Consider the following 23094-nt stretch of genomic DNA (forward strand, 5'->3'; position numbering starts at 1 on the left):
GTTTGCGATATTGCCGCTTGTTAAAATGGCGGCTGATCTGTCACAAGCATACCAACTAACCAAATGTAACACGCAATAAAAGGTCAATTATAATCTAAGTTAAATATCTGCTGAATATTGAACAATAATTGCACGCTGGATTGAGATCACATTTGCTCATGATTTTCTTGAATCAGTTGAATGGGGCTCGGCTACTGTTATCGCTCGAGCCATAGAGCTAGACGTACGCATGTACGCATGTATACGCCAACAGACTATCAACGACCGGGCTCTAGTTTTCGACATCGCTAGCAAGGACGAGAGCTTTCATTTCAAGAGGCCCGACAGGAGTACAAAGACAACAACCCAAACTACAGAAATCTACAGCTCGCAGAGCAATGCCCGCTGCAGCAAGAAGCATCTCTGCATCTGTTCCGTTCCGTGGTCTGTATGAACGTCCGTGTCAAACGGGTATATGGCGCGCTACACTCGGCTGTGGAGAATCCAACTCAACTACAAAGTTACCCGTTTGGGGTGCAAACGAGAATTCCGAGTACGGGTATCAAGTCAAGCGAAGGACCTTTCATAGGTCTTCTTGTTATGTGGGGGTTATCTCACTTGAAAGAGGATTCAGACCTACCCGGCAATCAGGAGGTACAACAACGAAGTTTGCCCAGCACCGGTAGGCCTACACCAGCTAGCGGTTGGATCACTGCCATGACCGTGCACAGGACCGGGGCACAGGATCTCTCGATACGTCTATGCACGGTGTAGCCGTGCAATTTTCCTGCCAAATGCCGCGAAAACCCTCTCGTTTTGTCTATTGTTTCCTGTCATTTTACTATTTCTTACCACGTAATACTAGGAGAAGTAAGACATGGTGATCAACAGTTGGTTGTGGGCCAAGTCGTCGCGGGCCGGTACGTTGTGGGACCGGATTCTCTATATCCGTGTACGTCAACGCGGTGACCGTCTCCCAACAACATCTCCCGTGTCCTGCTCTGGCTTGCCGATCATGGTCTTGAGTGTAATTTTTGTGTTAGGCATTGTGCTTGTTGCTGGTCTACATATATAGGCAATGTTGATCATTTTAGTTATGTATTTTCACTGTACTGTACATAGCATTGTGTACAACCAGCGTGATCGCGCGCGATCAAAGCTTTTTGTCACTGTGTCTGCTGCAGTAAACTCAGCGACATAATGTGCTGAGTGTAGTGTCCCAATGTTCGTAGCTCTACTCGAGTTTATAGATAGAAATACACCACTGAAGTTCGTTTCCGATCTTAATATTTTACTATTGCATGATGTTGAGTCTTACAAAGGCCTTAACAAAGTGGGGGACTGCTCCCATCTCACTCCTATTGAAGTTGAGAAGACTTATGTTTACAAAAATTATGTTTATCAACAAAAATTTATCAACAAAAAATCACGCACGCGCAGCGCGACGACCACTGCGCTTTAATTAGCATGGTTCCATTAGGTAGGGGAAATGCCCAGAAGGTGCATCACTCTCAAAGGGTGGGGAAAAAAATTTAAAAGATTAGAGAGTCAGCAAAACCTCCTGAATTGAGAAAATAAAGTCAGCTAAAATTAAATTAGAGCCTGTAAATTAGTCTGGAATCTCACAACAAATGAGTAAAATGCTCACAGAAAAAGTGAAATGATAAGGAAAAATTTCCATAGTTAGTATTGAAAGATAATGATTATGTACAGTTTATAAATAACATCACCATACCCGTACATAAGTACACAGGCGGTCACAACACTGCTAAACTTAATGCCAGGACACATGAACAGAAAATTTTGGTTGTAAACTTTACACCCACATGCATTTTTCAAAATCATCCCTGGGAGTGCAAAGCAAAGATACAACAACATTTTGTGATGTAAAGAAAAATATTTTTTTTTATTTTCCTTGAAAAATTGCAATATTTCAGGGGAATTTCTTCATTATTAAAAGTTTAATACACAAGAATTAATTTAAATAAATCATAAATTAACATGTCTTTCTGTTCCCTAGCCCTACTCTGGATGAATATGCTACAACACTGTTATGCTAGGATATTTTGTCGACATTTCAGAAAAAAAGAATTATAACAGCATTACAAATCATACAAAGACAAAATAATGAAATATTTGCTGAAATGTGGGAATACACATTTGCTTAACACTTTTTTGATAAACACTTCATGCTTTTCCTTTCATCAAAATGAGCAATGCCCTACAGCCAAGTCACCATGACAATCATAGATTCACCAAAGACTACCCAAAAAGAGCGTGATGACGCAGACAGTTGCTAGAACACCACAGATACCGAACAGTGTTATTGACTTTTGTGCTTGATTGAAAAAGCAAGTCATTAAAAAATAAGGGTTGCATGAAGATTTGTGATGACACTGGGTTGTGATGGCGATTCACTGATTTGACTGTTCAATGCAAAATTTTTGTGGCAAAGCAGTTGGAATACAATCATTGTGCCGATGAAGTGAAAGTCAAGTGTCTGTATTGATGTGGCAGGAATGAAAGGACTTTTTACCATTGTTGACGAGCTCACCAGATCAGAAAAGGTGAACGGTAACATCACTGACTGATACCTTGACTCCAAAAGAAGTGTGAATTACATTTTTGAACTTCTTTCAAAGTAAAGTAGAGAAGCTGAGACAGCTATACCAGTCATGTATGAATGAGTCATACAGTCACCAGGCTATTCACTTTGTCTATCACTCCTTTCACAGATGGTGAAATGTTGAAATTGATTATGAATGCTCCTACTAAATCTTGTAGAGTAGATACTTACACTACCAACCAATTGAATGAGTGCATCCATGTAGCACATGCATTGTGCACTTTATCACTCACTTGTTTAAAGCTTCACTCTTGACAGGTGTCTTTCCACAGAGTTTTAAGTCTACGTGATTAGATCTTAATTAAAACATAGGGCCATTGTCCCTGAAGCTACTATAGACATGGATACAAAATTAAGTATTTCCTGACTGTATGAAATTATCTCACTAAGGTCATCCTAGGGACATGTAAACCAAATATTAAAGCTGTCTGACCAGCAGTTTTGAAAAAACAAGCGGCTCAACAGTTGACAGAGCTAAGCTCTGCTGTGTTATGTAGAGAATAACCTTTTGTGACACATGTATTGATGAAGAAGGTGGATATCTTTGATAGCTCATTTCAGGATGGCCTGACCAAAAATGGAAAAAATTCCGTAAAAATACAGATTTGCATATTTCATCAGACTATATTAGTCTATAATAGCAAATAAACGAGAGTTAATTACATTCTAATTAAAGTAAACAAGACTTGCTTAAATCAAGATTTACGTCATAAAAAAACAGCATATCTGTCAGGTTATAAAGAATCTTGAGCTGATTATCTTTTAATATCAGTATTTTCATCCTATTAACTAAGCACATTTTAACTTTCAAATTAACATTGTAAGTAAGTTCTGTTGAATAATTTGAGACTGTACGTACTCAGAGAAAGCACACTGAAAAGACAAATGTTTGAAACTCAAGAAGTTCAAGGTCATCAAAAGCATTATAAGGAATCATGTTACACTTTCATTGCACTGTTTACACAGATTGCATAATTGCTATAAATAGCACATGAGGAATCTTACAGCCCAGCTTTACCATAAAAACCTATCACTTTGACCACTCTTTTAATTGACCACTCTATTTTTTTCCTCAAAAAGTAATCTTATTTTATCCTTACCAAGTCAACCATAAATGGAAATTAGAACTTTCTCTATCTCTATTTATTTGACCACCCTATCATGACAAACTATTATGAGCAATTTCTTTAGATAACATAAATGGTGGTTCAGAATATATCAAAGTTGGGATTCAGGAAAGTTGCCTTTACATGTTTTAATCCTCAATTCACTATGAACTGTCAAAAAAAGTTGAACTTTCTGATAATTCCACACTATAATTATTTTGGCTTTGATGATTCCTAATTAATTCAATTATTTAAAATCATATTCATTATTTTTTCTGGGTGAATTGATAGGGTTTATACAGTACAAGAATTACATACAATGTAAGTCAAACTTTGACCAAAAATGACAAAAAAATTCCTTAAAAATACACATTTGCATATTTCATCAAAATTTGAACAAATCTAAGTTGGGTTATCCCTAGGGACCTGTATACCAAATAACAAAGCTGTCTGACCAGCGGTTATGAAGAAGATTTTTTACCAAAAACACCTTTTTGGCATTAATTTGCCTATTTTCAACAATATCAAAAAATTAAAAAAATAGTTTCTCAAAATCATATTTTTCATCTACACAACAAATATCAAATCAGTAAGTACTGCGGTTCTCAAGATATTTGAGTGGACGGACGCCTCACAAACAGACATACATACATACATACATACATACATACATACAGACTGACGCCGGACGCCGGACGGATACCCATCCCAATAGCTTCTATAGACTATAGTCTATAGTAGCTAAAAACCAAATCTTGATCACCATGTACTCAGGAACTACTGACCTGTATCAAATCTGCCATTTTTATCCAAGTGTCTATAGAAAGAATAATAGCTGAGCGACAGAAATCCTACCAATCCGAGCATCATGCAATTACATGCAAAATGTCAATGGGTCAATTATACTTGGCACAGAGCTGAGACTGCTTTGCTTTGTGTACATAATGAGAAACAGTTAACTTTAGACTTTTGCAAGGATGTGGTTTTGGTAATGCTGGAACTGTCAGCAGCATTTGACACTCTGGATCAACGAATTTTACTACATATGTAAAGAACAGCGATATGGAGTCACAGGTTCAGCCCTTCAGTGGTTTCATTCATATATGTCAAATCGTCTGCAGCGCATTACCATTGAAGGCACAACCGGTACATCATCCACAGGGTTTTGTGTTTGGACCAGTACTTATTTTCATTATATACAGCACTGCTCACATCATTAGATACATGTATCAAGGTTTTATGAACAATGTATGTAGATGATTCCAGAAGCTACACAGTGTGATAAACACCACTGATGATGTTATATTACAGAGAATTATGTGTTGTGGATTTATGTGGATCGATAATAGCAAAGAGTTTGGTATTGAATGATGACAAAACAGAAACACTACATTTCTCATCATGATTAAAGAAAGATACAGTTGCCTAGAAAGTCTCAAAATCAGAGAGTCAGAAATAATTCCATCAAGTGTGATACACAATGTTTGATTCAGATGGTTTTATGATGATCGAGTCACATAAACACCAATATGTAAATCTGCGTATCTGCCTGCACAGAATAAAGAGAATTCATTCCCTGATAGACACATACACCGACAACCAAGAAACAACCTTCATTTATTTGTAACATGGCATTTAGACTATTGCAAAAGCTTGCTATATGGAATCATGATCAGTAGCTACCAACTACAAAAGTTAAAATCCATGCAGAATGCCGCAGCTCGACTGATTACCGGTATCAGAAAGTTTGATCATAATTCATATAAAACCTGTCTTATATAGGCGCCATTGACTAGCAATCGAGCAAAGAATTAGTTAAAATTGAAGATTATTTTCATAACATTTAAAATCATCTCCAGTAAGTGCCTAGATTAACTTCATCCACTGATAGAAACAAATGTTTCCCGTTATTCCCTTCATTCATCAGACAAATTAGTTTTATTGAGGCGTTTACAACAACACAACAACTAGAAACCTACGGCTACAACGCCTTTTCAATCGCAGTGCCGATAACATAGAATTAACTCCTTTTTAATTCCCACATAAACTGCATGATTGATTCTTTTAAGCATGGTGATACGATATACCTTTTTACCGATTATTACAAAGTGTAACAGTTACTTCGCCTGGATTTTGTCTGACAGACATTTTAGTTTGTATCCTTTCTTATATGCGATTTTAGCCTTGTAAAGAGCACTGAGATGAAGTATAGTGCACTGTTACAAAAAATCATGATTATAATAATAAGAAGCATCAATTGAAACATACATGTGAGCTAGAGTTTGTGAGGTGGGAATGCAAAGGATAATGTGAGAAGATAAACACATGGTGAACAAAGCGATTGGACTGGGCAGGAAGTCACGTTGGCACTGGATGCACGACACGCTTACAAAGCTTTTCAATGCATCCTGCTGGCAACTTACTGAAATGAGTCATTAAGACCTTGGAAATCAAAACCACTAGCTAATGAGCTGTCCACTCCAAAAGCTGAAATGATTAGCCCCCTAGAGATCAGAAAATTACAATTCACTGTGTAAAATGCACACTGAATCCACAGTCAAGCAGAGCACCTCTAAACAACTTTCGTAAATCACGTTTCGTTTTCAATTATGCGACCTCAATATGCAGTTGTTTTTTTGCTGTTTTTTGCCTTTTACAAAACAACTGGCATCATTGTCAACCTTCTCGATGATTGCAGTTTTGAGAATGACAGAGCATGGCTTGAGGGTTAGCATATAAATATCAAGTCAACCTTAAACCGTCAGTGCATTAGCGCATTTCAATCAGGAACCCTAAAGGCCGAGCGAAAGCAATTGGCAAAGAGGCTATTGAATAGGATGCCCCCGTTTAAGACCAATCTTGCATTTCTATTCTGACTATTTCAGGTCAGTCTTTGAAACGTCTTCCCTGAATGAGACGTAGTGTGACTTGACAATCTCTGAGATGTATCAGTGCATTTATTTCTGTCACAGTGACGTTAAATGTCAAATACTTCTGAATGTCAATCATGTCCGATTTTTTTAAGGATATAATTTACAAATACATTTCATATACATTATGTATGTGGCTACATGGCATCTATTTTTTTTTCTGAACTGTCAATCTGTTTGCTGGCTCGGCGTAATTGTCTGCGTGTTCCAGCAGATCAGTCAATCTGTCTGTCTGTCTGTCTGCTTGCCTGCCCATTAAAGGGACAAAGTCGGCCAATTTCCATGAAATTTGTTTGATATGAGATACTACTTATTTTGTTTGACATGTTGAAAGATAATGAATGGTTGACCATGCATATATTTGACCCCGGTTTTAGACACGACACACGAAACCATCATGAAAATGAATTACCGGTAATGGTCATGACCGTTAATACATTTTCGCAATGGTTTCATTTAATTTGTCTAAAACCAGGGTCGAATATATGCATGGTCACCAATTCATTCAGTATCTTTCAACATGTCAAACAATATAAGAAGTATCTTGCATCAAACAAAATGCATGAAAATGGCCGACTTTGTACCTTTAATCACTCCCATACCGGTACATGTACTTACATCTTTGTCTTCATCTGAAATGTCTTTTCAGTCAGTTTATCTATTACTGACCCTGTATTTATATTTTCAGAATTTCTGTCCCTCTACAGTCCTCAAGTCTATGGAATAGCCTCTCTATGGTTTCAAATTCATAAACTTAAATCACATTACATTACTCAATTGACTTCACCATCAGCTAGAACATCTTGTACAGATTTTCGGAGTTTCAAATTCTAATTGTTACAGTTCTTTATTGGTTTTCAGCCTTCAAAGATTGATTTTGAAAATAGAACAGTAAGTTGAATTATAACTTTCCTTTTTTGCGTGAATTGGAAAATAGTTTCTTCCATGGAGCTAGCCCATTCGATGTTGGCTATTTTGAATAGCACTACAAAGTAAGGAAATTTGATTTACTAAAATAAAAATATTATGACCCCTTGTGTATTTTCTTGTGACAAAAAAGGAAAATTTATTTTAGCAAAAATTCAACGTATTTCAAAGCTTTCTATGTTAAAGTGTTAACTTAATATCAGTTTTAATACAATGATAACAAATTCTTCCCACGACGATATTGAAAACAAGTGTCAATGACACAACATTCCAGCTGGAATGGAATCTGAATTATGCACCAAAAATTCAATATGCTTCTATTATTATCATTTGAAGAGCAAGAATGAAATTATTGCAAGAAATTTGCTAAAACAAAGTGCTATTGCAATAGCTACCGGTACTTCTATTCCAGAGAAAGAAATATTTTTGACAAAAATGGAAAAATCAGTCCTACATATTCACATATCAACAACATCAACATTTAGAAAGAAATTGAATAAACATTTGACTGACGACTTAGACAACATTGGACTGAAGACTTAGACAAATTATGAAGATATTAAGAAATAAATTCATTGAAGTTTACATATGCAAAGTTAATGTTAATCTGAACATATGTGAAGTGGGGCATTCCAAAGAATATATGTGCTAAATATCAAAGCAATTGTTCTACTCCGGAATAAAAAGGACGCGATGCGTTCTACAGACTCACTACGCCCAAATAATCACGTGATCCCGGTATAAACAAGCCCACATGTGTACTAAAGCGCATGGAAATACACGTACGTTTATGCGCGTTTGCGCACATGGCTTTGTTTGTACCGTGGTCGATTCGAATTCCGGGTTTGGCCTATTATGAGGTTATTACGAAAATACCGCAAAGGATGCACAAGGACATTGGCACAGCGTATCGCCCGACACGAAGCGGAGGGCGATGCGCGGCACCAATGTCCGAGTGCATCCTTTGCGGTATTGTCGTAATACCCTTATTATTATACATCTTACATTCCTGATCATCAAAATGTCGGAGTAGTGACCGTTTTCGTGCAATGTCAACAATTTTTCTTCCGATTTTATCGCGCCAGTGTGGAACGCTACCTCGGGCGCGCTTCTGCAAGTTTTGGAGTGTGCACTACACACATACCGTGACTTGTTCTGGCACTCGTCCAAGGGGTCTCTTGAAACTGTTCTACAGTGAACGCGCAGATACAGCCGCAGGGAATGGGGCGCCTTGAAATCGTACGTGTTACGGAACGGGCGCGCGTTCCGTACGGCTTTTTTAGCGCACGCTAAATTCTATTGTTCTCGATGGTAGATGTATAATAATGAAGTTTATTCTGAATCTCTTATTTATTTGTGACCAATTTTGCATAAATATGCTAATTAGCATATTTCAAAGACCAGCAGGATGATTTAAATCTCATCAATAACTTATGATGCATCTTCACATCAAATACAAATTAAAAGTGATTAATACGGCAGCTATGAAGTCTGTCTGTCCGTCCATCCATCCATATGGACATACCTACATGTACAGTATGGACATACCAGTATATACATGTGTACACATAAGTACAGGCATATACAGGCAACAGATACAAACTGCCACCAGCTTCCACGCAATACATATGTATGGGAAATGAGTGCTAGCTACCAACCTCAATACAGTTACTATAAAAACCAAGCAGCAATCATAATATACATGTAGTTGAAGCCTTACCTTGGCGATCGCTTGATGAAAGAAGTCCAACCACTCAACATTTCCAACCAGGCCAATGTTTCTGAGGAAGGGTTTGAGTGTCCTACGAACTTGACCCCAGGTAAGCATGGGTAGTGCAGTATCACTGTCAACATCTCCGAGCAGCTGTTGGAGTTCTGTCTCAGGAAGACCATTTTGGGAACAATAGAGCAGGCAGAGAGTCTGGAAAAATGCACAAATTTCAGATTTTTATGACTTATAACATAAAAGAGAAAGCATGCCACTTTCTGTTCAATCAAAAGACATGCAAGATACTGTGGAGATATTCCATATTTCTTGTACAAATTCAGGGCACTGATTTCATGACAAGGTACTCAAATTACACATTGACACAAAAATTTGGCAAGGAGTTTTGAAATTATGGGTTTTTTTTAAAGTATGGTAAACAAGCCATGATACCAGTACATATTAATCATCTAAATGTTCTAATCATACCTGTTTTTGCATAATTAAACAAATTATAAAAACACAAATCTGACAATATAAAATGCAAAATACAGAAGCAAAATCAAGAAAGATTGATTAAATGAACTTCTTGAAAAGAGTGAGCACATTTCAGCATACATGTAATGTATGGATTAACTTCTGGTGAAATAATATGACAAATTTGTTTGTTTTATAGGCATATGGTACATGTAAATTTTACATTTATGTTGAACATTGGTGTTTTGGACTTTACTTTAGAGGAGGAGAAGTCAAAAAATATTCCCCTCTGTCACAATACCTTTTCAACACAGCCAGTGTCATCCTCCTTCACCAGCCTATCCAGTATTTCTGCCAGTAATCCATCTAGATCCTCCGGCAAAGATTTGATCCGATCGGTTACTTTCTCAAAGATTCCAAACACTCTGAGCTCCTCACACGATAGTGTCAGCCACAGTGCATTCTGGGCTCCCTCTGATTTGGTCAACAAGGCTAACTGATGGGGATCGAGCCTCTATTTGATTTCAAAAAAAAAAATAGTTAAAATCAAAATCAGAATTAAACAGCGAGAGGAAAGATGATTTGAAAATTTAATACTGAGGTGAACTACATTTACCATGATACAAGGATTACGTTCTTTCCACCAGGATTTAATCTTCTTGTGAAATCTGCAACAGATTTCACCTACATGTATGGCTGTGCTTTGAGAATAGGAAACCAGGGTAATCAGCTTACATTAGAAGCCTCTTTACCAAACACAAACACTTTGTTTCTCGTCTCATGATAAATGAGGAACGAAAAACCAGAGAAATACATGTACATGTACAGCTTAGGTTATGACTTGCATGGTCCGAGAGCCACTTAGATATTTTATCAGTTAAAAACAGGCCACGTACTCTTGAAGTGTTGTCAATCTTTCCGAGTTTTACCCTGGGACAGCTGTCTGTATCAGATTACCTAGCAAGAAATTAGTTGTGATATTCAATCGCACAGACTGACTCTTACATAAATCATTTTCCCTCACTTTACACAGAAAAATCACCGTCTACCTTTCTAAGGATTGAGCATTAACTGAATTTTCTAAAACCTTTAATACATGTACCTCTGTGAAAAAGTTAAGTCTTGCTAAACAGCCTGTGATAGATTAATGCAATAAAATACGAAAATTAAACCTAGAATCCCATAAATAATTACAGATGAACATGGCTGAAGCAGTTAATAGCATACATTCATTTTTCAATTCTTTTCATTTCAACATAATTGGGTAATATTCTGTAACATCCCTAGAATCAGTATTTTCCGAGAGTCAGTCAATATTAACCCATCTGGTACACATCCCTGGAGGTTGTTACCCTTTTGATATAATTACTATTGCACGACTAGTATCTGCTATGTGTCATTTCAAATCATAGATTTTTCATGTACATCCAAAGATGGACACAAAGGCAGTACATTAGGACTGTCTGTTATAGTATCTACACAGAACTACTGTACAGTGACCCTGTTTCTAACATGACAAACAACTGCTTCTTAACTGTGTTGATGACAGCTATGGCTGAAAACTCAAAACGTAAAATACTCTTGGATAAAACCTGGAAAATTTATTCTTCACTGGATAATAATGCATTTTTCTACATAAATTCTGCGGCATGTAAAAGGGGTAAATGCTCTTTTGTATTTTGGTTTGGTCTTATCATACATTATGTAGAGGCATAATCATTTTCAATAAAAAATAATACCAGCTGCGTTGATTTCATCTAACTCATATTGTTGTACTTGGGCCTCAGCCCAAGTACATTTGTTTTCATTCCGTGGGAAAAAACTGTAAGGTATAACCATTTCTGGCTGAGACCAGGGAGGGCAAAATGTATTGGCTTCATCTTTCTTGGCATAATAAATGGCGTAATGATGTTAACTGAATGGAAGTGCTGCTCTCAGCCAGTCTTGAATAAGTGAGATGTGAATATAAATGCTTCTCTATCTGAGTTCTGGCCACAAAATCTTCTGAATATAATCAAAATGTGCATCGAAATGCAACAATTAATGCACCCTCCGTTTCCTAGGCGATGGCACGACCCTTGCTACACCCACTGGACGAGCCAAAGTGGGAGGGGTAATTTCGGTTTGGTCGAACAGGAGGGCTCGAGACCAGAATTTAACATTTAAACTTGAAACATGTTTAATCACTGACAAGATGTGGATTAGTGTTAATCAAAGAGAAAGTTTGAAAAGGAAAGGTTTTATATCCCGGACACAATGAAAAACATTACGACTGGAAACTGTACCCCCGGTTGAGAATAGTAATGCCCACAGCGATGGAGAACACTTATCCTTGAGCTGAGAAAACCAGACCATCATTTCGAAATAGAGCTGCAGATTCGAGAAGCTCGTTAAAAATAGCTAGGTACACCCCAAAAGGGGTGGTTTCGCGTCTTGAGGGCAAATTTCGCCTCCTTCATTTAGAAATCGTACGTTTGTTTTTCCAGGGGAACACATCATTTGACACAAATTTGCATGAAAAGGGGTCGCCAGTAAGCACGTGGTCAAATCTGGCATAAGAAACAATATGAAATGTTGGGTAAAGCCAGTCCAAAATAAACTGATTTGAACTTTTGTGTTTTGTAATTTATACCACTGCAGTAACATGACTTTTTTTGACAACATCACACAATGTAATACGTTTTGAAACTGAATACTCCGACGTATTCTGTGTCCCCTTTGCTAAAAAATACGGTATGCCGATTACCATGTAAGGAGATGATGACGTCAAGACAGATTTGTAGTGCGTTTGGTCTTGGATGGTGCACGAAGTTTTGTCGAGGTAGCTTGTGTATTTATTTCCTAAATGGGAGATATTAGGGTCGATCTAAAAGAAGGCCGAAAAATGTTATGATACTCTAAGCGAGCTGAACTCCAATGCGAATGGTTGGATAATTTGGAGGATGTCTAGACTGATCTCGTCTCATTGTAAGATTATTTGGCGGTCAGTATTGAATTTCAACTGCGTCACAAGTTTGCGTCGAACGGTCAACGAACGATATTTTAGAAATCTGGAGACATGGCACATCGCAGTTTTATTTTAGTATTTTATATTTTACAAAAGATGTAAGAAGCAATGATTTTGTTGAAAATTCTGAAAAAAATATAGGAAGATTTGATCGCGAACACATTTTCACTTGGGGGTCAACTAGCCCTGCGTACGATGCTGTGTGTTCCGCTACAGCTAACCGCCCCGCTCACCACAGCTGTGCAGCCCTGCAAAGACCCGTACGTTGGGTCGGTGACTTCAAATCCATTTTGGGACTTGACGTAAAAAGCCAAATTACTGCCGAAATTCAGCGTTCTTGGGCCCAGTCGTATCCCAGCCTACCTCAGCTACTCGATCGCTTCCAAAAATGACAGTCTTTTATTCACTTCTCGTAAATAACCGTCGATGTCGGCAACTCTCTCGCTGGCCCTGCGTACGATGCTGTGTGTTAGCTGTAGCACATAGCATCGTACGCAGGGCTAGGGGTCAACATGGGGTCGCAGCCATGTTGCCTCAAAACTTATTTCTGTCTGCACTCAAAACTCAAAAATGTCGCATATGAACCTGAAAAATCGATGTAATTTTGTCAAACTTCGGCGAAATTTCAGCCTATAGACAAAATTTCATCTAGGTAAGGTAAATTTACTGAAATTTGATCGACAAATAATCCTGAGCTCGAACGTGACAGCTCGCCTTCTCCGAGAAGTCATGCATCCGGCCAGCTGCCCATATGGCCGGGTGCATGAGATTGTTTTCAAGCGACGGCGGCAGACCGTATGGGGCTCTGGATATGAACCTACCGCCGGTGTAGCTGTAATAACTGTTGCGTTGTTTTTAATCACCACGGACGAAGTCAGAGGGGACTTATAGGTTTGGTCATGTCCGTGCGTCCGTTCACGCCTAGTACCCAACCCCATACAGATGCACGTCGATTTGTTTCACAATGCTTTCAAATTTGGCCGTGTTAGAGGACTTTTTAGTTTACACCTCCATAGACTCCCATGTATAAGGCAGTTCTCCATAGATCGCATGTATGATGCCAAGAAAAATAGAAATTTAGTTTCTCATCGTATTCATATTGCCTAAAGGATGCAGTGACACAGTTTTTTGTCCCCACGGATAAAGTCCAGGGGGCTTATAGATTGGCTCATATCCGTCCGTGAGTCCATCGGTTCACGCAGATATCTCAGACATTTTGACAAAATATCATGTGACCTTGGTGACCTTTGACCTCAAATATACATTATTGTCCATAACTCAGTAACCACAAGTGCTAAACCTTTCATATTTGGTATGATGGGACACCTTATGACGCCACATATTGTACTCCATTAATTATGTGCATATCTAATTATGAGCGAGCCAATAGAGCAAGAGGTCTGATTTCTGGTATATAGGGATAAGTTAACAATATAATTTGTTTGACAAAACTTCACATGACCTCAATGACCTTTGACCTAAAATATACATATTTGTCCACAACTCAGTAACCACAAGTGCTACACCCTTCATATTTGGTATGAAAGGACACCTTATGACACCATATATTGTACCTCATTAATTATGTGCATATCTTATTTTGAGCGAGCCAATAGAGCTAGAGGTCTGATTTTTGGTATGTAGGAATAACTTAGCAATACAATTATTTTGACAAAATGTCACGAGACCTCGATGACCTTTGACCTCAAATATATATATTTGTCCACAACTCAGTAACCACAAGTGCTACACCCTTCATAAATGGTATGATGGGACACCTTATGACACCACATATTGTACCTCATTAATTATGCGCATATCTAATTCTGAGCAAGCCAATAGAGCTGGATGTCCGATTTTTGGTATATAGGGATAACTATAGGGTAGAAATCTAAATATGCCCATCTAAATATTAGACATCTACCATCGAGAACAAAAGAAATTTGCTGTAATTTGAATATTTAAGGAGTTTAAGCAATTCCCGCTATAAATAAAGAACCCCTGCCTCAAACTCCACAAAAGTTGCTAGACATATTTTGCCGTTGCCATGCCATTGCTTCGTTTAATAACCAGTTAATCAAATGCCTCATTGACAGGAGGAAATTCAAGACCATATTTGAATAGTAGTATATATTGTCCTCAAAATTACTCTATCACGGCCCAAGTACTCATTGCCTTCAGCAATACTGCCTTGTTATTGTTATTGTTATTGTTTATCCTATTGTTTGCAACTACACTCAGCAGTATATATGGAAATACAGTAGGATTAGAATTATGAAATAATTTCAAAGATTAATATTATGACCTGTTATTTCACCACAGGTTTTCAAAATTTTTGTTTTCTTTTTCAGGCAGAACTAAAATTGGGTCTCTTTTAAAATTTCCATTCCTTTTCCCCAGCCTTTTTTATCAGATGTATAATTTTGGTCTTGGAAATCATGCACTGCATCATGCATTTTAAATTGAAACAGTTGGACAATGCTTCATCAGAAAGATAAATATCTCCCCTGAGCTACTTAAACTAAGATTAACCCTTTCACCCCAGTTCCCTGTATACAGGTCCAACTTTACCATAGAAAACAATGAATTTGGGACAAACCATGGTGGTGAAAGGGTTAAACATGGCAAAACAAATATTTTCTTGCAGTTTGTCTAGTCATAATGTTTTATTTGCACATTGTACCCCTGTGAGACAATGAATTGGCAGACTACCTAACTCAGCAAAAAAAATTATACAAATGTTATAATCCTATGTTCCCTAAGGATACTAAATAACGTAAATGTAGGCAATATACACTTTCAAAATTACATTTTTCAACTTTTGCTATATCACTCTGCTCAACAAAATATTCTCCTTTTTGTTTTTGATCAAGACTAAAAATCCAGGGTTGCTGCGTAAATTTTTTGTTTTAAAAAAGGAAAATAACCTTTAATTCAGCAGTACATGCGTATGTGAATAAAAAGGTTACTTTTCTCAGTTTCACCACTGGTTTTTTGTGAACACAGAATATTTAATTTTTTTTTCAAAGTGTAAAAATTAAACATTGCTGTGAAATTCATATTTCTGTACAAGATTCAAAATTAGCAAACAGAATTGGTTGTGTAATGAAGAATATCATCCATGATTTTCATGAGTTTTATAATAAAACACTGTTTTAAGACAATTTCTTACTATTGGTATGTGTCCAAATTTCTTACCTTGCTGTACCTGCCAAGATAGTGCTGGACAATATCAATCTTTGTGGACGTGTTTAGCTGGCTGACCATAAGTTCATAAGGTTGCGGTGTAAAGTCTCGTAGCACAGATAAACAGCCTGCATCCTTAACTACGCTGACAATACAGCGAACGCTGTGCCCGGACACCTCAGCTGGAAGCCAGTCAAGTTGGGCAATTTTGTTATCATCTGTCAACTGTAAGAAGAGATAAAATACTGAAGTCTGGATAGCCATGATGATGGCAGAATTATAAAGAATGCATGTATGTGCCCATTTAATCTGTAATTTTTCCAATCAAAGGTTTACGCAACATTTTATCAATTTTTATGAATGTTTCCATCGTTTTTCAAATTTTGGACCACATGGATATCTCATTTTATTGGCTACAATTTTCTATCAAAATTTTAGCAAATGTGAAAAAAGTTGACTGAGAGGTATATTTTATGATGGTGAAAAATATTGACTTTTGTGCTTATAGGGTTGAAGGGATACAAAGCTTTTGGCAACAGCCATTGTTGTCATCAATGTTGACTGTTGGCCTATTCAATTCTATAGGAAACAGTGGGAGAGCAGGTCACAAACATCGAAGGCATGACAACTAAACCTCTTGTTAGCTCTTTCCGACCAAAAACCCCTATGTATACGATAACTCTGGTAATTAAGTTATCAGAAAGTCACGCCTGCAAGTTTTTAATAGTAATGTGTACCTAAAAATTTAAAATTTAAAATTTTTGCTCAAACTTTCCTCTGTGAAAGTTTGAGCAATACTTTTCCATATTTTGAACATGTTTAAAGGTCAAAATATCATATCCTGTTTAAAGAAACAAATTTACTAAATTTTACCACTATTTTAAATATAAAATGGCCGCCATTTCATCAAAAATTTCTTATGGTGTCTGAGGTATAGATGAGTCAGTCCTCAGCAAGATAGATGAGTTAATGTAGGATTAATTTCCAAAATATACATGTAAGTAACCATACTTATTTCAAGTCAATTTTCCCAAAGACAAAATCCAATTCTCTGAAATATTAGTACACAGGTTTAGGAAAACCATAATTTGATTACTCTGTGCGTAATACTGCTTTAATCTTGTGATTAAAGACTTAGTTATGAATAGAATGCAAAAGAGATTTTTTTTCCTTTCAAAAGAGAGAATGTCCTTACAGATCATGGATAAAAGTGAAAAATATCACAATTATCTAGGATTAATCGCCAAAAAATATATTAACAACACAGTCTACATGATTTTATTTTTAAATACTGCAACAGGAAGCATTGCAGGACAAAAATACTCATTGCCACATTGAAATAAAACTTAAGAAATTTAGTGACCAAAGTAAGGCCTATCACGTTCAGAACACCAATCTGTAGTCAGACAGATAGTGAGCTGAAAAATATGCAGGCATTGGAGTCTTGTATCAAAACATGAAAACTGGCCACTATACAAACAGAGAAAGTGACGATTATGAATATGAAATTGATTCCTTACAATGTCACATACACAGTTCTATGAGTAAATAGACATTTTCAGCAAGATCTACTAGGCCAGAGTAATTAAATTCTTGTTTTGCACCGACTCTAAATTTTGGAAGTAAGCTGTTGTAAGCAGTTAAAAAACATGCGCAGAAAATTTTACATGACGTGCAAATTTCATATTTATTTGATTGTTTCCAAGTAATGTATGAGTGTCCGTTCAAGAATCAAGGCAGTAACTTCTTACACTTACCCTACAAAATGACATTCTACAATTATGAAGGTGTTTTATTAGAAGTACATTTTACAAAATTTGTAAACAAAGATTTGTTGGTGGTAAAGCAGTATGAGTCCTATTCGAAATACAATGTGTTTTTATTTTTATGAAACCTCCAAAAACTTATGCAAATTACTTTGGCCAATGATGTATATAAAAACAAATATTGTTCAAGCAGTTGACACAAATTTAGGAAATTTCCAAGAGATGTAAAATTGGTTCGTTGTGACGATGATCAAGTGCGATAAAAAACACACCTCATGGCACTGGAGCAAATACTTTGGGAACAAATATACAGAGTTGCATAAGAGAAGTAATTGTCTGGACTCCTGGCTGCAGCAGATGATAATATACCAGCACAAAAGTGAGAATAATAAATGTAATATAATTTATTTTATAGAATCTACAATCCACTGAGACAGTTATCTAACATGCATAAAATACAGGACAATTCCCGATTAAAAGAAGGCAATATTAACCCATTCAGGCATGACTTTTCGGTAAAATACTGAAATTGCTTTTACAAATAGAATTCAGGCGGTAGAAGATTAAATGTGTATTTTCATCATATTTAAAGAACATTGAAATTATTGCAACATCTGATAGATTTTGCAAGGCATAGCTGTTCTTAAAACTGGGGAACCAACACTGAAAACTGAATCGCAATTTTTTCCTAGCTGTAATGATATTAAGTTTAAATTGATCACTGGAACGTAGATTGTACAACCTACGTCAGGACAAAGAGACTAATCAACTCATGAAGATATGGCAGACCAGAATTGTGGAGACATTTCTTGACCCTTTAAGTGCTGTAAATTTTCCCATAAAAAGTTAAATGTAAAATTTTACCAATTTTCATAAAATTTTCTGTAATTTTTTCAATAATTTTGTACCAAATGCATATAACTTTTCAATGACTACAATTTTTGACCAAAATTTGGGGCAAATTTTTAAAATAAATTGTCTAAATCTAAAAGAGTTGCTGGCTATGTTATATTCTGTAAAGGCAACAACAGTTTAATTTGGCACTTAAAAGGTAACAAACCAACAACTGTGATTAACCCTTTGAGCAGCAAAGTCAATTTCTGTTACCTATATAAAATATACCCCAGTAAATTTTTATTTCATTTCTGCAAAAATTTTGATAAAAAGCTCTAGCAAATGAAATGTGATGTCCCCTTCAGTCCAAAATTATCAGAAAAATCACAGAAAAATTCATAATACTTGGTCAAATGTTGTACTGAAATTTTGGTGGGAAAAAAATACAGCGCTCAAAGGGTTAATAAATTTGTTGAGATGGATGGTGTCCTGATCAGGAGAGCTATAAAACTTGCTGAAATAAGGACATACACAAATTCTTCAGGAGCGAGAGAATTTAATCATCATTAAATTTATTTGCTCTCGAAAAAGATAATACAAGTGTTACACTCTACTGATGAACAGTAAGGTACAGCACATCAATCATTCAGAATTGAAAAAAGATAAAATGAAACCCAGCATGTCCCGTGTCTAAATGATCTGCATGGCTGCTGAACAATTTGTCAGTAAGCAATTGTAGAATGTGCCTTAGCTATAGATATTTTGGACTCTCATACTTTCACAATAGTGTTTTAGGTTTACCACTTATTGTGGGGGGTTGAAGCTCGCCGAATGTAAAACAAGTCATCGCTGATGACACAGTCCCTGCTCGCACCATTAATTGACATGCAAATGCACACTACAATACAATGTTTATGTGCCAAGTTTGAATGAAATCTGTTCAGGGATAGTAGAGTTATGGTTCAAAAACATGAAAAAATCGCAACAAAATGGCCGCCCAGTGGCCATATTGGATCATATTGCGAAATAAATTGATGTGCGTATGTATGCCACAGTACTTTATCTGTGTACCAACATTAAACGCAATCGGTTCAGGGATATTATGGTTCAAAAACATGAAAAAATTGCAACAAAATGGCCGCCTAGGGATCATATTGGATCGTATCGCAAAATAAATTGATGTGCATATGTTTGCCACAGCACTTTATCCCTGCACATAGTTTGAAAAAAATCGGCTAGGGGGTGACAGAGAAATGGCTGCTGACAGACGGACAAAGGGATGCACGGACAGACGGACAGGACCCAATTTATAAGTCCCCGCCGGACAACATCCATGGGGACTAAAAAATATTCATTGGCTTTTATTTGTGAAAATTTAAATTTTTCCACATGGAGTTCAAACAGGGATGGCGGCTATTTTGAATAGCAAGTGTTGGTAAATTTTTGGCAATTTCTCTAGTACCAAAGTTTACAAGATTATCTCCAATTGTTTCTGCTAAGAAATATGGAAAGATTCCATAACAAGGAGTTTCAGCTAACCAACGGTTCTTCTCTCAAATAAATACTGCGCGCTGCTGTGTTTGACAGACTCAGTATGCCCAAGACAACATATGATAGTGGTACAAAGAAACCACCATGTATAAAAATGTATGGAAATACACATAATTCTGTGAGTATTTTATTTGTGTATGTAGTTTTGTTTGAACTGAGAAGGTCCATTTTAATTCCGCGTTTAGCCCACTGGCTTATCTTCTGAAATGCTGCACATTGTAGCTAGTTCACGCTTTGTAAGATCTGCAATTTGTCCAAGCATCGTTCATTGATTGCCTTTACATTCATGATCGAATACTGCAAAGAGTTTTGACTGACAGACATGGAAAACACAGCAGGGCAAGAGAGCTATATACATGTACGGGTACATGTATGTGCATGTACATCACAACCAATGCTGACCAGCTGCACTTAACAAAAAAAATCACTATAAACCTATTTCCATTTGCCCTGTTCATGTAAGATAAAAGCCATTTGCTGATTAAATATTGAATTTCATTTGATCAATAGTTGATGATCATGACAGCCGTGGGCTGCATTTATTATCCAGAGAGCCTTGCTCTCCATCAATAAAAGTAAATGTAATCCCAAGCCCCTAACCGATAAAACAAACAACAAAAATACAACAAAAACCAGACTGTACATGCATAATGAAAATTGTTGTCATTAATTTGCTCCAAAGATGAAATATGAAAATACCTCCAATTCACACACACACATATTCTCTCTTTCTCTCTCTCTCTCTCTCTCTCTCTCTCTCTCTCTCTCTCTCTGAGGAACTGTATGTCTTCACTTACTTGATTGACAGCGTCAATGATGATGAGGAGCTGTTCCAGCATATTGGCTTTCTCTTTCATCAATTGATGCACCAGTTTTGTCACGTCCTCAGAGGAATACTCATCCTGTAGTTTTTGCAGTCTCTCGTCTGAAGGACAGAAAAGTATGAGTCTATAAGAAGTGCATGTTTAATTGTTTCTACAATCAAAGTCCTGTAAATTTCTGACTTCAGGTAGAATGCCCCTCCATGACTGATATTTGGACTCCCAATCCTTTCACCCCCAGTTCCCTGTATACAGGTCCAAGATCACCATTGATAACAATGGGTTTGGTTGGAACCATGGTGGTGGAAGGGTTTAAGATACGTTTTTGGCCTACCACTTGTGAGACGGTTCATTTTGAAGTTCATGGAGCAAAACAAAGTTTTCACTGGCTTATTTTGTGAAAATCGAAAATTAAATATTCCTACAGAGTGAATACAGATTTTATAGTCATTTGGAATTTCAAGAGGCCCAAGTTTGTACAGCGACCCCTGATTTTTATTCTTTATTTCAAAATGGAAGGGGTAAAAGTTTCCTTATGGAAAAATTGAGCAAAAGTTTGAGTCTTTCATTGTCAAGGTGCACACAACCCTAAGTAATGAAAGAAATGAAACTGCAGATTTCATATGTTTGCAGTCAGGTGACAAAAAAAAACAATTTTTGAAAAATCAATTCACTGCTGTTGAAAAAACTCAACCAGAGGTAGTTATAATCACTTTTTCACAATGGCCGCTTCTCCTTTTCTACTCTTGAATTTTTTTCCCCAAAAAGCGACAAAAATCAACAGTAAATAAATGTCCCGTAATGGGTATTTTACTCACAACTTAAACAGTGACTGTGCTGCTTCGCTACAAAGTGAATAACTTTGTTGGCAACACTGACTATTTAGCATTTAAGTTTATTTTGTGTACACCTGAAAAAATTAAAATTAAAGAGAGAAATTCATTGGTTGTGACTTTGATGTCTCGACGAGGAAACTTGATGTAATCATTTTTCTAGACCTTATTCAAAGAGTATTTTTACTCCTGACATCCAAGTCACCTTTCAACTTCTCTGAATAAAACTGTAACCATGGTATAGAAATAGGTGAGATGTACCTATGCCTGCCTGTTATACAAATTAATATCGAAAATATAAGTTATATTTTTCAGACATCGAGCATTTAAGTTTGGTCACTGGGATTGTCAACTTTGTCACACACAGTACATGGGGGTGACAAATGAAGTTGACAATTGAAAGCTTTTCTTGAAGACTACCCTGTCCCAAACATTTTAGTTGTATGCCCAATATACGGTATACTTTGTAAAGGGATCTTGCAGGATAACATATCAAAAAAATAGGCACTCCTCTATGCAGGTGTCTGGCTTAGAGAAAACAGTTAACTGGGATTCCTGTCAGGCTGTTGTGTGAATCTCACGACTTCTTCCCTCCTACACAATTCACTTCACACGACTATAGTGTTTGAGATATCACGTGTATCAATGCTCATCTCGTGTTCCGACAAATTCTCCGAAACTGTCAATAACTCGATCCCCCCGTACGCAGAAATCCCCATGAAAAGGGACGGCAAAGAGGTTCAATTTTCAGAATCAGAAATAAAAACCCATACAAATAGATCCACAAGCCAGACTTTTGATGCGCATGGTACATGGGAGCCAATAAATGCACTTGGTAAACCCTTCATGATTAGGCTATACATAGACAATTTTCCCAGTAAATATAGAAAAAAGGATAGACGTATATTTCTTATTATTACCCTTACTATATGAACTCAAGGAACTGACAAGCTGAGACATGCTGTTGCCATAGTAACATCTATGGAAAGGTGCGTCACATAGCATTTCAAATCAACATGTCCTTGAATTTTTCACACCTGTACCCCGCTTATCAAATTGCAATGGTGTTCAATAACACTACGCCTTTTATTTAATTGTTTTGTTTCTGTTTTTATGATGTCCGGTATTCAAGTCATACAAACATCTAGTTGTCACGTGTCGTCAACATATGTTTATAAGTGCACATTTCTGTCACACATTAAATATCAGATCATAAAAATACATTTTATACTTTTGAAAAAAACCTGAAATGTGTTAATTTTCTTTTATTTGAAATTTGGCAGAATATATGTGGAGGAAATTTTTCATGGAGAAAGCACTTACCACGCACAAAATTGTTTTGGAAA

The 23094-nt window shown here is 36.7% G+C and overlaps 1 protein-coding gene across 1 annotated transcript in view; it reads right to left on the minus strand.

The window, feature by feature from the left end:
• LOC139141968 (TPR repeat-containing protein DDB_G0287407-like) overlaps window positions 1-23094 on the minus strand; it is a 42188-nt gene that overhangs the window by 11506 nt on the left and 7588 nt on the right. Inside the window, exons 5-8 of the mRNA XM_070711750.1 lie at window positions 20892-21019; window positions 15956-16168; window positions 10052-10264; window positions 9289-9489 (exon numbers count right to left, since the gene is read on the minus strand). Coding sequence (XP_070567851.1) covers window positions 9289-9489; window positions 10052-10264; window positions 15956-16168; window positions 20892-21019 — 755 coding nt within the window. The remainder of the gene's footprint in view (window positions 1-9288; window positions 9490-10051; window positions 10265-15955; window positions 16169-20891; window positions 21020-23094) is intronic.

Source organism: Ptychodera flava, chromosome 10, assembly GCF_041260155.1.
Source record: "Ptychodera flava strain L36383 chromosome 10, AS_Pfla_20210202, whole genome shotgun sequence".
NCBI lineage: Eukaryota > Metazoa > Hemichordata > Enteropneusta > Ptychoderidae > Ptychodera > Ptychodera flava.